The sequence below is a fragment of the Octodon degus genome, unplaced genomic scaffold (assembly GCF_000260255.1).
Source record: "Octodon degus isolate 3935 unplaced genomic scaffold, OctDeg1.0 scaffold00001, whole genome shotgun sequence".
Lineage (NCBI taxonomy): Eukaryota > Metazoa > Chordata > Mammalia > Rodentia > Octodontidae > Octodon > Octodon degus.
Window position 1 is genome coordinate 9,553,463 of NW_004524577.1, and position 15,555 is coordinate 9,569,017.

At 43.8% G+C, this 15,555-nt stretch overlaps 1 protein-coding gene across 1 annotated transcript in view; it reads left to right on the forward strand.

The window, feature by feature from the left end:
• Ddx43 (DEAD-box helicase 43) overlaps positions 1–15,555 on the forward strand; it is a 36,930-nt gene that overhangs the window by 10,866 nt on the left and 10,509 nt on the right. Inside the window, exons 2-7 of the mRNA XM_004623177.1 lie at positions 1,985–2,040; positions 8,465–8,591; positions 9,688–9,816; positions 11,741–11,822; positions 14,111–14,267; positions 14,511–14,629. Of these exons, the coding sequence (XP_004623234.1) occupies positions 1,985–2,040; positions 8,465–8,591; positions 9,688–9,816; positions 11,741–11,822; positions 14,111–14,267; positions 14,511–14,629 (670 nt within the window). The remainder of the gene's footprint in view (positions 1–1,984; positions 2,041–8,464; positions 8,592–9,687; positions 9,817–11,740; positions 11,823–14,110; positions 14,268–14,510; positions 14,630–15,555) is intronic.

Consider the following 15,555-nt stretch of genomic DNA (forward strand, 5'->3'; position numbering starts at 1 on the left):
TAAATAGTGCATTGCAACACTAACTGCTAACTGAGATTCGTAGCCCCTCACAAGGGTTTAGGCGCAGAAAGATCTGAAGAACCACGCTTTGTTACAAAAAAAAAAAAAAAAAAAAAAAAAAAAAAAAAAAAAAAAAAAAAAAAAAAGCCACTGGGTTTGCAGTGAAAATTGATTTCCAGGGCTTACTAAGCATCTGTTAGCACAGGACCTCAGTGTTTGATATTGGATCTGAGTTCAATTTTTTGCTTTGTTTATTTTGTGCTGAGCGGCAGCCCTAGGGCTTTGTAAATGCTAGGGACTTACACTGCCACTAGGCTACATCCTCAGCCTGCAATGCAGTTTATTTTGTTTTTATGGTGGTGGTGCTGGGGATTGAATTCAGGGCCTTCATACCACAGTCCTTCATATTTAATTGTGATCACCCAGGCTGTTCTGGAACTGAAGATCATCCTCCCAGAGTGTCTGGGATCACAGACATGAAATTATTTTTTTATTGTGGTAAATCAAGTTTACCTTAAAATTTGGGGGGGGCAGGGGGGGTAGTGCTATGGACTGAAATCAGGGCCTCAAGGTGCTAACCAAAAACTCTACCGTTGCTCTGAAATACCAGCGCCCCCTTACTAATTTTTCAGTATACGGTAGGAATGATCACAGGATTGTGGCCCAGGTCTCTCAGACGTGTATGGCTACGTCTACGTCTACGTCTACAGTTCTGGAGCTGTACCCACTCCAGAACTCCGTGCACCCCTTCCTGGAAACTGCTGCTCTGTAATCTGCACTGGATTACATTAGATACTTCAGAGTCCTAAAGTAATTACTGTTTATGATTGGATTATTTAGCCCTCATAAAACCCTCATGTTTCATCCGTTTTGTAGCATGTGGTGGGATTTTCTTTTTAAAGCTGAGTGGTATCACTTCATTGCTTTGTGTATGTGCCACGTCGTGTTTATCCACTTAACCCTTGATGAACGTGGTTGTTTCTACTTTTTTTTTTCTTTTATGGTACTGGGATTAAATCCAGAAGCATTCTGTCACTGAGCTACATCCCCAGCCACACCCGCTACCAACTTTTTTTAAGAAAGTTTTTAAAATAAATTGTACAGGCTGGCTTTGAACTTGAGATTCTCCTGCCTCTCAGCTTCATGCATAACTTGGATACAGGCATTTGCTACTGCCTTGACTGTTGTGAATCTTGCTTCTAGGAACTCAGACATGGGAAATGTCACTTTGCCATCCTGTTCTCCCAGGGGTATGCCCATCAGAGGGTCTGCTGGATTCGATAGTAATTAAAAAGTGATTTTTGAGGCCTCCTCCATGCTGGTTTCAGTGGTGACTGCACTGCTTTAAATCCCAACAGTTTACAAGGTTCCATTTTCCTCACATCTTCGCCAACACTTGTTCAATTTGTTTATCCTAATGGCCAGCCTAACAGGTATGAAACAGTATCCTATTGTGGTTTCAATTGGAACTTACTTCATTAATGAAGTTCAGCATTTCATACACCTGTTGGCCATTTGGATATCATTGAGAAAATGTCTGTGCAATTATTTTCCATCCCCTTTTCAATTTTGTTTAGAGACAAAAGGGTTTCACTAAATTGTCCAGGCTGGCTTTGAACTTGCAGTCCTCCTGCCTCAGACTTTGGAGCCTTTCTTGGAATGATTTAGGGATGAGCTAGACAAGGTTCTTTGTTTCAGTCCCTGGTACTGCAAACAAAAAACCAAAAGACAAGGTTCTTTGAAACAGCATCTTTTTTTTTTTTTTTCTTGTGGCAGCTCAGCCCACCCCAGGGAGGGAGCTGGTGTGGCATGTGGTGCTGGGGATCAACCGCGGTCCCTGCGCACTTTGCCTACACTTGCCTAAGCAGGTGCTTAAGACCCCTGAGCTGTCTCGCTGGCCCCATAGACAAGGTTCTTTGAGAGAAGCAGGTAAATCCAATGTATTGATTTCAGCTTATACGTTCCTTTTTAAAAACAAAAACAGGTCGTGCTGGATCAAATGTAAGAGAAATCCAGCGTACAACAAATACCAAAATACAGGTAAGTCAGCTATGTTCTTAACCCCTTAAGCATAGTTCATCTAATTGTAGTTTTTGTTCAGCTATTAACCTACTACCGTGAGTTGCCAAGGTTTCCATGCTGCTGAATTCATACTGCTTAGCTATGGTTTTGTTGTGAACCTTAGAGCTTAAAATGCATTAGATAAAACCTCCAATTAAAAATATCTATGGGATGCTCATCATGCCCCCACCTTCCCAGTCTTAGTGAAAGGGTACAGGGCAGGGAGATAGCTCAGTAGAATAAGCACTTCCCTGGCAAGCACAAGGGCCTGAGTTCAATCCCCAGTTCCACCAAAAAAAAAAAAATTATTGAAAGGGTACAGCGTCCTTCAGAGTTCTCAGGCCAGAAATCTGATTATCTCCTGTGATATGCACCTCTTTGTGTACCAGCCTTCTTTGTATCCTGTCCTGCTCAAAGGGAGTCCCATCAGGTGCATTCTCTCCTGCACTGTGGTCAGAGCAGCTTTTCTGAAACACAGGATTGGAGTTTATCTTGCTTTCTCCATAAAATCTTTGCAGGGCTGGGGAGATAGTTCAGAGGCATAAGCACCTGCCTGAAAAGAACAAGGTACGAAGTTCAATCCCTGGGCCTGCCACTGTGCTGGCCCTGGAACCCAGTATGCTAGCACACGCCTGTAATCTTAGCACTCAGGAGGTTGAGACAGGAGGATCGCTGTGAGTTCTAGACTGGCTTGAGGGCTACAAAAGTGAGCACAAGGCCAGCCTAAACTGAGTAGCAAGACCCTGTTTCAAAAAAAAAAATTTTTTTTTTTGGCGGAACCAGGGATTTGAGCCCAGACCTTTGCACTTGCCAGGCAAGTGCTTATTCTACTGAGCCATCTCCCCGGCCCTCAAAAAAAATTTTTTTGTGTAGCGTCTTTTTTCTATGGTCTACAAGACCTGGCCTGTTTTACCTTCTCTGTTCTTTTCTAACCTACTTCCCTCCTGACATTTTCCTGTCCTAGGTGTCTCCTTGTAAGACACCCCTACGGATCTTTCAGGCAAGGTGAAGTTCGTCATCACTCCCTCAGGGAGGCCTGAGGCCTCCTGTTCCCTAGTGAGTGTGGGTGTCCCATCCCTTTCCACTCAGCATCTCCTAACTGCTACTTCATGTCTGCACTTAGACTTGTGTGTGTCTGCAGAACCTGCAGGTGAATCACCAGCCTACTTTGCAAATAAAGAAATAGTTGAGTAAATAAATAAATACTTATTTATTCCATACAGGGTTTTGCTTTGTAGCTCAAACTCTAGTGATCGTCCAGTCTCAGCCTTCCTAATGCTGGGATTATAGGCGGGTGCCACCACACCTGGTTTCAGTGGTCAGCATGGCACACCGGGGATCCCAGATTCCGCGCAGCAGGCGGTACTGGGGATCAAGCTGGAGTCCTTGTACTTGCCAGGCAGGTGTTTCGACCACTGAGCTGTCTCCCCAGCCCCCCAATAAATATTGAAAATGAGATTATCTGAAATTGTGCATGTTTAAAGGTGTTACTTGTAGATCCTTTTCTCAGTGTTCGATGTTAGCTGTGTTGAGAACTTAATGCCGTGACAACGCAGATGCCTGAGTAGAGGGGTCCCGGCCAATTAAACATGTGCATATGTACAGTTCAAACAATTATATTTTTTCTGTTTTTAAGATAGGGTTTAGCTGTATAATTCAGACAGTCCTTACACTCACTGAGTAGCCCGAGGTGGCCTTGAACTTATGGTGATCCTCCTGCCTCAGCTAAGTGCTGTGACTATAGGCATGTGCCACTATGCCCGGCTAAAACAATTTCATCTGCATGTCATGTTCATTAATCCACTCCACGTCCATGATTCTGTAAATTAAATAGCACCATTTTATTGGTGAGAGAGCTCAAGATCCAAAGTAATATCACCATGGGGCTGGTGAGATGGCTCAGTGGTCTGAAGCACCTACTTAGAACAAGCCAAGCTTGGCAAAACACAGGGACAGTGGTTCAATCCCCCAGCACCACATGCCAGCCAGCCACCCCCGCCCCCTGGTGGGCTGAGCTGGCCACACACACACACACACACACACACACACACACACATAAATAAATAAAATTTTTAAAAGTATGTGTTTAAAAAAAAAAAACCAAGTAATATCACCTGTCAGATTAATGCAGATTATGCCCAGCCTTCTTGGCACCAGGGACAAATGGAAGACAGTTTTCCGTGGACTAGTGTCAGAGGATGGTTTTGGGATGATTCGAGCACATTAAATTTATTATGCACTTTGTGATTGTTGCATTGTAATACATAGTGAAATAATTCCTAGCTTGGTGTAGTGCAGAATCAGTGGGAGCCCTGAGCTCGTTCTCCTTCAACCGTCCCATCTGGGGGGATAGGAGACAGCAGTACTCAGGATGTGGTGTTGCTTGGGGCTGGGGAGAAAGCTCAGCAGACCACGCTCCTGCTTTGGCAAGCGCAGGGGACCAGGGTTTGATCCCCACACTCACATGCTGTGCCAACCCCGCCCCCAGGGCCTCTCCGAGCTGGCGAACGAGTCTAGGCCTGGTGGTGCACGCCTGTAATCCCAGTGCTGGGGAGGCTGGAAACAGGAGAAGCACTACAAGTCCAAGCCGTGTAGTGAGCCCCTATGCCAAAGACATAAATGAAAAAATAAAGTGTTGCTTATGTGTAGTCGAATCCGTGATCTCGTTTTGGTTGCTATCACTGTAGAAACCAGTGCTTTTCAAAGATAGAATGTTGGAAATGAAAGCAGGCTTTTCAGTGCTCTTGTGGAAAGCTCAGGAATATTCTACCTTCACTTTAGTCCACGGTGTACAGAGATGTGGAGTTGTCTCAGATTTATGTTTTAGGCCACCGTCGTTTGCAGTCTCTTCTAGAACAAAGTTGATTCACTGGCTCAGGTGGGTTGTAGATCCATTCCTTTCCAGTTTGGGGTCTTCTTTGTTTGAGAAGTAGTGTTCAGGCTCTTCTGAAGCTGAGACAGGGTCTCATGGACCCGCTGGGAGGAAGAAGGTCCTCGGTCAGTCTCTCTGAAAATCTCGGCTGGTGTCCGAACCTCAGCAATCCCAGTGTTCACCCATCATTCCCACAATCCCATTTTGGCTTTGAGTGCACCCAGATGATGCTTGTGCTCCATGTAACTTTAATCTGGTGGCTTGAACACAGTTGTCCTTCTCCTCTGAAGTGACCTCCTGAGTTTGTGGAGCACAGTGAATAGGTTGTACAGATAAGCAAGTTTTGCAGCCTGTTCTGTGTCACTGTAGTGTCCTGCCTGTGGAGCCTGTTTTTGTAAAGAGAAGTCACTGGAGGGGCTCTTGTAACTTGAAAGCCCTGGCCAGTGATCTGCTTTTAGAAAGCCGTCTCACTTTTATGTATGGAAAAGGATATATGTTTCTCATCATTTGTCCTGTTAATAGCCCTTGGTCAGTGTGGTTAATGATTTTAAAATCTGCAAAGCCGAGTTCAGGTAGCATTTTGCAGTTAGCTAGCATTTCTTTCTTTGTTTCTTTTTTTAAATGTACAGGGACTACAGGGTCTCACTACACAGATCAGACTCGTAGTGATCCTCCTGTTTTCAGCCTCCCAAGCACTGGAATCACAGGCACACGCTACCACACCCAGTTTCAGTCACTGGGACACACTGGGGATCAAATCTCGGTCCCTATGCCTGTCTAAGCAGGCACTTTAGTCCACTGAGCTATTTGGCTGGCCCCTCAGCATTTCTTTTCTGGGTTCCTGATACAGTGGATAAACTCCCACTTGGGAATGACCTCTTAGACCAAAATCAAAAGAAACAGAAAGCCTCACAGCAACTGCTCCTCCTGTGCATCTACCAACCTCAAATGACCAGCTCAGTTTTCTTGGTACGCAGCTGCGGTGTTGGCTGGCAACACAAGTGTGTGTGAGGTATCCTCCTGCACAGCCTCTTGAAAAATAAATGGCACAGAGCAATACCTTGTTGCCCATTCACGTCAGCCAACTGAACAGCCTGGATTTTACACCATGGTGGCTTATCACAATCACTATGTACACCACGATTAGTCATCAATCTAATTTTGTTCCAGTCAAAAAGAAATGTGTGTTACCTTCTGAACTGCATCATTTTCTTTTTTTTTTTTTAAATTTATTTATTTATTTGTGTGTGTGTGTGTGTGTGTGTGTGGCCATCTCAGCCCACCAGGGGGCATTCTGGCTGGCATGTGGTGCTGGGGGATTGAACCGCAGTGCCTGTGCTTTTTGCTAAGCTTGTTCTAAGTAGGTGCTTTAGACCACTGAGCCATCTCACCAGCCCCTGCATCATTTTCTAAAGTTCATAACAGATGCCCTTAACAGAAGACAAGACCAGCTCTTCAGTCATAGAGGATTTCTTAGCTTTCACAATGCAGTTAGCCACTAAGAATGATGCTCTCAGGGCAGACCTAGTGGATGAAGTGATCACTTCAATAATTGCTTCTGTTCTTCATGTTCACTGTTTTGTTTTGAAAAACTCCAGAGGCTTGGCTTTTAATGCGGGATGCTTGGTCTCCGTGTGACAGGTGTCATGGCTTCCTTAGGTAGCTGGTCACCATCTGTCATACAAAGAGGCCTGGAGAATTGCAGTCTCCTGTTGCAGTAGCCCGTGATATAAGCAGGACTCTGGATATTTCCAACACAGCTTTCTTTTTGTTGGCAATCTTCTGTCTCATCAGTGGCTCTTTTTCCCTTTTCAAAGAAAGCTCTCCAGTGATGTTTGTTTTTAATAATTTTGGCTAGGGTTAGCTTTTTTTAAGGAAAGGTTTATTTAGTTCAATTTGTAGAAGTTTCAGTCCATAATCAGCTGACCCCAAGGCAGGGTGCCGCGTGGCAGACAGGCAGCCGTTCATGGCAACAGAAGATGGCAAAAGCAGCAGTACAGTAGAGATGGGGCTCTTTCTCTTCATTAGATTGTACGCAGGATAGCATTCACACCCTTATACCAGCATTGGACCACGAATCAGTTACAAATTCTAAGTTCAGCCTCTTCTGAAAAGTGTGCCCCCAGTGACTGTGTGAAGCTTTGGGGGAACATTTAAACATAAACCATAACATCCCACCCTGCCCCCTAAAAAAATGCATGTACATTCCTTCATACAAAAGGCATTTAGTCCATTTAGTTGGCCAACTCCTAATATTTCAGCATTCTTGCAAAGTACAAGTCCTAAGTCCCCTCTGATATTTAAGGCAAACTCTTAGCTGTGAGCCCCTGATCAAATGAAAAGTTAGTCATTTGCAACTTTCAGTGGTACAAGATAGACACTGCCATTCCAAAAGTCATGTATGGGGGTGCTAGGGTTACCTTGTGAGCTTACCCAAGCTGAGACCAGTGTGAAATGCAGGAATGATGGATGGGTGGAATTGGAGAATAAAATAATGGGTGGGCCACAGGCAGACTAAAGTGTTGGATTCTAACTAGCCTGCTACCAGAAGCAGCTGCACATCGAGGTACGTGGACTCACTTGTACTATGAAATGTGCCACCAATGCACCTTGTCACTTTCCACCCTGTGACAGGATTTTCATAAAAGTCTACCTGTAATTGTATCCTGTGCAGTCAGACTTCTTTGCTAATGTTAACCTGTGTTTGCTGCTGCTTCCCAGTGCTAGCATCACTACCATAGCTCCACCTAAAGTCATCAAAAGTTAGATTTTTTTTTTTTTTTAATTTTAGGGAAAGATCTACAGGGTGTTTAGGGTCTCACTACTAGATCAGACTCGTAGTGATTCTCCTGTTTACAGCCTCCCAAGAGCTGGGATTACAGGTGTGCACCACCACACCCGGTCTCAATTGCCGTCTCAGTGCACTCTGGGGGTGGGGCTGGCACGGCAGGCCCAGGAATCTAACCCCTAGCCCCTGTGCTATTTGCAGGGGTTTTAATCCACTGGCTATTTGGCCAGCCCTAGAAGTTACATTCTAATACTGAGCATGCAACTTCTGAGTTCACCCTCCTGTGAGAATTTCCTGCTCCTGCTGATCTGGCAAGGGGCAGAGTGCAGCTGGTAATGCTAGCAGTGAGACCAGGCATAAATCCAGATGATGCTGCATTGACCTGCTGCTCATGGCCTGCCCTGCAGCTCCGCTCCTGACCAGCCATGAGCGGGTTCCAGTCTGTGGCCCTGGGGTTGGAGATCCCTGGATTAATATTAATAAACTAATACTTAGGTTTTCCTCGAACAGGATTTTCTCAGTGTAATCTGTAGATGTCAGTTGTTAAGCTCACGAATTGTCCTGTTCCTCCCTCCAGCGGCCATGAGGTACATCCCACAGTGGATGGAAGTAGCATCACCCTCCAACTAGATAGTAGACGTTGATAGCAGCACTGCATTTGTCTTTACGCTGTTTGAAGTTGTGTGATGGTTCGGCCCTGGTGAAAAGGCTTCATTCTCACCTGTTTTTCCCTTTATATGTAGATACTAAAAGGAAATTCTGAGGCAGAAGTCAAAATTTTTGGCAACAAAGCAATGCAGGCAAAAGCAAAAGCAATGATAGATAGTTTTCTTAAAGAACAAGAGAATTACGCTCCAGAATACAGAGTTGGTAAGTAATTTTGCTCACTACATCTTGCAGAAACCTAAAAATTTCTTTCATTGTTACAAGCCATTGTACCTGGATCTTTTTTTTTTTTTTTTTTTGGTAGAACCAGGGATTGAACTCAGGCCTTGTGCTTACTTATTCTGTGAGCCATCTCCCTGACCCTGAATCCTTGCTTGATGCAAAGCTCTAGATTTCCGTAATCTGATCATTGATTTTGTGAAAGCCCAGATTACTTGCTTTCCTCAGACTAACCTAGTTAGTATCTGTGACTGCTTACTGTAATAGTTAAGTGAAGCTTAGGTTGTAGCCATATGTAAGCAAAAGTGAAATAACCTTCGTACATCGCTTCAGTATTCATGGTAAGATTGGTCCTGAACTTCTTGTTTTTTCACTAAATCTAGGACTGACTTTAAAAACTATTTTTAAAATCTCACGTGTATTCAGAGAAAAATTCTAGATGCAACATGGAACTAAAAAGAACACTTTAGCTCAGATGACAGTGTTGCTTCTTAGGGTTTCTCAGGAGAAATCTCAGTCATTCGGGTTCCATTCTTTTCATCTGTTAACCTAGGGTACCGTCTACCTCAAGACTAATATGCCAGGCAAGGTGACGCCTGCCGGCAATCCCAGCACTTGGGAGGCTGGGGCAGGAGAATCATTGTGAGTTGGAGGCCAGCCTGGGCTATAAAATGAGTTCAAGACTAGTCTCAAAAAAAAAAAAAAGAAAAAAAAAAAAAACCAACCAAGAATAAGTGATATGATAGTATTTTATCATATACTGGATTCTTCATGGTGTTTCCTTTCCTCCAATAAATTTTAAAAAATTAAGTCAAGAAATAACAAAAACCATGACCAGAATGTCAAGATAATGTAGTTTAAACACTCCCTTTGTTTTGTTTTGTTTCATTTTATTTCACTGAGGATTTAACCCAGCGTGTTGTGCAGTAGGCATTGACAACTTCAGATTTTATATTTCAAGAATTATTGTCTGAAAAAATTATTGTCTGATTGTTAATAAACAAGATAGAAAAGATAGCTTTGAGAATTTTACACTGGTAGGATTCATTGAAAAACTAACATGGTACAATTTTTTAAACAGATATTGTTGCATTCCGACCTGTTGAAAGAGATGGAAGCTCAAATCACAGTGTCACAGAAGACCAGCCACTGATCAATTGGGATAAAATTCGAGAAGATGCTTCAAAATGGGAAAAGAGAAAGTGGGCAGGTCAGTACTGCCCTCCGATGTCTGTACACAGTGTGGGTTCTTCTTTTACCTTTTTTTTTTTTTTTTCTTCTTATTTGGTACAGGGTCTCACTGTGCAGCTCAGACTTGTTGTGATCTTTCTGTTTCAGCCTCCCCAGTGCTGGGATTACAGGTGTGCGCCACCACATCAGGTCTTGGTGGCTGGCTCATTGTGTCTGGGTTGGGGCCGGCATGGCATACAGTACTGGGCATCGAACCTGGGTCCTTGCACTTGCCTAGGCAGGTGCTTAGACTGCTGAACTATCTCCGTGGTCCTACCTTCAGTTCTTAATCTCTTATGTCTGCCTTATTTTTAGTAATGAAATCAAAATGAGGGGCCGGGGAGATGGCTGGGTGGAACAAACACCTCCCTGGCAAGTGCAAGGGCCTGAGTTCAATCCCTGGTTCTGCCAAAAAATAAAAAATAAAAATGAAAAATAAAATGCCATTAGTCTATATATTATGATTCTTATAGATCATTATCCTGTGGTTTATTTTCTAAATGGCAAACTAAATATTCAACTTACTTTTCTACTTGTCTTATTTGAGATAACTCACTACAAATTACCAACAAAATAGAAAATCAGGCTCTGAGGTGAAAATGTGAAGAGAATAAAAATCCTAATCATAAGTTAACATTTTTCACAGGGACCAAGGTTCAATCCCTGGTACCATGTACTCACCAGCCTGCCTCCTGGCGCACTAAGCTGGCCACCAAAACCACCAAATGCGTGGCAGTGCGTGGCGCACTCCTGTAACCCCAGCACTGGGGAGGCTGAAAAAGGGAGGATCGCTGTGAGTCTGAGCTATATAGTGTGATCTTGCGCCAAACATACACAAAAATGATGTTAACATTTTTGCTGTGACTGAGCACAAATTGACCTTGACGTGCCCTGTGTATGAACTGCGCCCACAAAGAGAAAAGCATTAAATCCTGAGAAGCAAGCAGTTTTTCATATTTTGCACACAGTTGTCTAGGTTTCCTTTTGGCAGATTCCTACGTGCACGTGCTACACATTGATCGTTTGCGCCCAAGTCCCTCCGCCCCGCCCTCCCCCTTGCACATTTTTGCGTGGGTTTCAAGGAGTGTAACACATTTTGCTCCAATCCGTTCTTCCTATTACCTACCCTCTTTCCCTTCCCCCTCACTCCGTTTTTGTTGTCTAACAGTCGTCTCTTTCTTGTCATCTTTTTTACATTTCTCATAGCAGGGAGAACGTACGATACTCATCTCTGTGTCTGGCTTATTTCATTCAATGTGGTGCACTCCACATCCATCCATTTTCTTGCAAATAGAGTTTTCTTCTTCATGGCTCAGTAATATTCCATTTTGTGTATATAACACTTTTTTTTGGTACCAGGGATCAAACTCAGGACCTTGTACTTGCCAGGCAGACACTTATGCTACTGAGCTATCTCCCCAGCCCTAACCCATCTTTTTAAAAATTTATTTATTTTATATGGGGTTTTGCTACATAATTCAGACTTGTAGTGATCCTCCTGTCTCAGCCTCTCCAGCACTGGGATTACAGGTGTGCACCACCACACCCAGGCCCAGGCCTGCACAGCATGTGGTACCACAGATTGAACTCAGAACCTTGGGCTTGGCAGGCAGGTGCTTAGACTGCTGAGCTATGTCCCCAGCTCAAGGTAGTTCTTTCATGTCTTATAAAGTGGGCTTTACTTTATTTGAAACTTCAATATTGAAGATCGATTTCCTGGGTGACAAATGTGAATGAAAAACAAATTAAAAGGCGACCCCTTAGGCTGGCCTGAGTCTGCATCACAGAGAACATAGACTTGTCTGCATGTTGTCGTGGCTGGCTCAGTTCTGTAGCTACTATAATGTTAGTGGAATGTGAATCCTGCTTGTTAACCAAAGTTTGGGTTGTCATCTCTGCTCCAGATTTACCTCCAATTAAGAAAAACTTCTATGTAGAGTCGGCAGCAACAAGGGCAATGTCACAAGTGCAAGCAGACAACTGGAGGTGGGTAGTTTTATTTCTTTTTTTTTTTTTTAATTTAGAAATTTATTGTTTAATCCACAAACTTCATATAGCTTTAGTTTAAAAAACAAAAACACAAAACAGTGAAACCAAGACACTATTGGCCCTTCTTCTAGCTTCCAAATACAAGAGCTGTGAACATTATATATCCCAATTGGAAAAATAAGAATAATATGAATGGAGCCACGACATTGCAGAAAGTGAAGACTTCATATAACTGAAGGATCCATCAGTCCTTCCTGGGATGACTTAACTGCCTTTCCAAGCAGGGGGAGGAGGGTAGGTAGGGGCTGGTGACGAGGGAGGGAGGAGAGAAAAAAAACCCAGAACAGAGTAGAATCCAGGTCCAGTGTTCTGAATCAACGTGTCACACATCCGTGTAAGCCTAGTGTCCTGGAAAACAAGCTGTCAATTTTCTGTCTCAACCTGGAGCTCAAATCCTAATCCCTTTCAGCAGCAATTCCGCAGGCAGCAGGGAAGATTGTGGCACTGGAACGTCCACTTCTGCTCTGTGGTCCTCCCCCAGGGGTCTGATTCTGGACGAGCTTGCAGACCATACAAGATGGGAAGCAGAACTTAAATGGGTGTGAAGACTCGAATAAGAAGAAGTAAACAAAAAAGAAAAGGGGAGAAAGCCTCCCTGAGAATAGCAAGGGGCATTTAAAGAAATAAGAATGCCAACAATACTTAAACCCCTTTTTTTGGAAAGAGATTTTTTTGGCTTAAAATACTCTAAATGAATTTATGTCAGCTGGCAATGAAAAAATGTCACTAATACACTGCGGACACCTTTTGCAATATAAATCCATGCCCCCCTTTTTTTATAAGGTGAACTTCAACCTAGCAATTATCACAACAAATGTTAATAGTCTAAAGCTCAAACAGATTTTAACAATTTTGAAATTGAACTGAGTACAAACCCCCATCCCCTGTCCAGCCTCAATCGCCCTCCACAAACTGGTCTGCCGCGGTTCTGGGAAGGCTAAGAGCCCCACTCCAAGCCCATCACCAACCCGGAATTCTGATCAGGAAGGAGGTGGGAAGAAGAAGAAGGAGAAGAAACACAAAAAGGGTAAGAAACACAAGAAGCACAAAAAACACAAGAAGGAAAAGGCTGTGGCTGCAACCGCTGCAGCTCCTGCTGCCCCTACAGCTGTCGCTGCCACAACCACATCAGCGCAGGAAGAACTGAGGCAGCCCCGAGCCCAAGAAGGAGACTGAGAGCGAAGTCGAAGAAACCTGGATGACCTAGAGAAGCACCTGCGGGAAAAGGCTCTGCAATCCATGCAGAAGGTTCAAGTGTCCCCACAGTCCTAGTTGGTTAGGATGTAAATTTTATTTGGTTTATTTCTTATTTTTTCTTTTCCTGATACTGGAGATTGAACCAAGGACTTTGCCATGGAGCTATATCCCCGCCCCTCTGGGTTTAATCCTCTCTCTCTCTCTCTCTCTCTCTCTCTCTCTCTCACACACACACACACACACACACTCAGATGTTCATAGTGCTTGCTGTTTTAGACAGCAGTTTTTAAAGACTCCTTTCTCCAATAGTTGAAAATTACAAAAGGAATTGATCTGTTTTCTATATTACAATAATTCCTTAAATTATTTCTTAACTGAAACTGAAGATGCTAATAGCAATTTTTAAAAGAATCTTAAGAAAAAACTATAGAAGAATGGCATGGAACAGAAAAGAGTTGAGGTAGGAATCAACCTTGGGCAAGTAATCAGTCTTAGGCAGAGCTAATCAAGGAGAATAATTCCTACCTCAGATAGTTATAAGTAAGAAAATATAAGCCAGGGTAGTGGTGCATACCTATAATCTCAGCACTCAGGAGGCTGACGCAGGAGAATCGCCCCAGTTTGAGACCAACATGGGCTGCATAGTGACTTCAGGGCCAGTCTGAACTGCATAGTGAGACCCTGTCTTAAAAAACAAAAAGGCATGGGAAATGTAGAAACCGTCAAGTGTTTGCCAGACGTCGTCGTGAGTTATGAAGCATGATGTGTGGATCCGTCTTTAACAGCCTTTTCTGCAGGAGACTTCCATTAGCTCATTCCCATAATCGAAATTGATTTTCCCTTCTCTTCCCTTATGCAGCTGTTCTCAGTGGGGGAAAGATGAGTTCCTTCTCTATTCTGGTAATCACTGTGTCTCACTGTAAATTTCCTATTAGTTGTGGCTAAATTTCCAATAAGAACTGAACTTTTTAACACATAACGCTTCCTTGGGGAAGCAGGCACATTAATCCTTGTATTTCTCGGTCAAGGAAGGAAAATTTTAACATAATGTGCGATGACTTGAAGGCTGGTGAGAAGCGGCCCATCCCCAACCCAACCTGTAAATTCGAGGATGCCTTCCAGTGTTTCCCTGAAGTTATGAGAAGCATTAAGAGGGCAGGTTTTCAGAAGCCAACCCCGATCCAGGTATGCTTTCCTCAAGCCCAGTATCCTGCACCCTCTTCCCCGAAGAAGAAAAAGAGTATGACCATGGCTGCCAGGGCCCGAATGCCCCATCCTGAAGGGCATCCCAGCACCGCCTGCATGGGCCGGTGCCACCGTGCCCAGCACATGCGTGTCAGATGAAGTTAGGAGCCTGGGGAAGAGCGGCAGACAGAGGCAACGAGCAGAGCTGTACTTTCTGTTACGCTGTTGATCACTCTTTTTCAGTCACAAGTATGGCCAATAGTGCTGCAAGGAATAGATCTTATTGGAGTAGCGCAAACTGGGACTGGGAAGACACTGTCCTATTTGATGCCTGGATTTATTCATCTAAACTCTCAACCAGTGTAAGAATTCCTTTGGCTGGCTTTTCTTGTTGTTTTGTTTTGTTTTGTTTTTCTCAGTACTGGGGCTCCAACTCAGGCCTTGTGCCTGCCAGGCAGGTGCTTGTGCTGCTGCGCTGTCTCCCCAGCCTGGCTTTCTTTAATGAGAATTTCATACATAGTCATCAGAAATGTGTTGTGGGGTCAGGAGGTGACGGCTCATCACAGACAGCATGTGAGGGACACTGTGGTGAGGAAAATATAAATTATACAAAATATAAACTGGCAAAACATTTTAGGAAACAGTAGTTAATATCTACCAAAAGCATTAACAGAAACGATAAGATTCAGTTTGTCTAAATTATTTTTTTAATATTTATTTATTTTTATTTATTACATTTATTTATTGTGTATGTGTGTGTGTGGCCTGCTCAGCCCACCAGGGGGCGGGGCTGGCTGGCATGTGGTGCTGGGGGATCGAACCGCGGTCCCTGTGCTTTGCCAAGCTTGTTTCAAGTAGGTGCTTTAGACCACTGAGCCATCTCTCCAGCCCAGTTTGTCTAAATTATCATGTTCAGTGTAGTCCTCCATTTACTGAGAAAATGTTTGACTGGGCCAGCGAGATAGCTCAGCAGACTGAAGTGCCTGCGTAGACACCATGTGCCATGCCAGCCCCGCCCCCGGCACACTAAGCTAGCCACTGCGGCCGGTGTCGTGGTGCATGCCTGTAATCCCAGCGCTGGGGAGGCTGAAAGCTGGAGGATCACCGCAAGTTCGAGCTGTGTAGTGAGACCCTGTACCAACCAAATACATTTAAAAAAAAAAAAGAAAGGAAATGTTTCATTGTTTATATGAATATTAATCGAAAGGCCAATACTTAGGGCTTGGGTTTTTTATGTGTGGTTGCTTTTCTGTGCATTTCGTAGCTTCTTGCTGTTTTTCTTTTATAA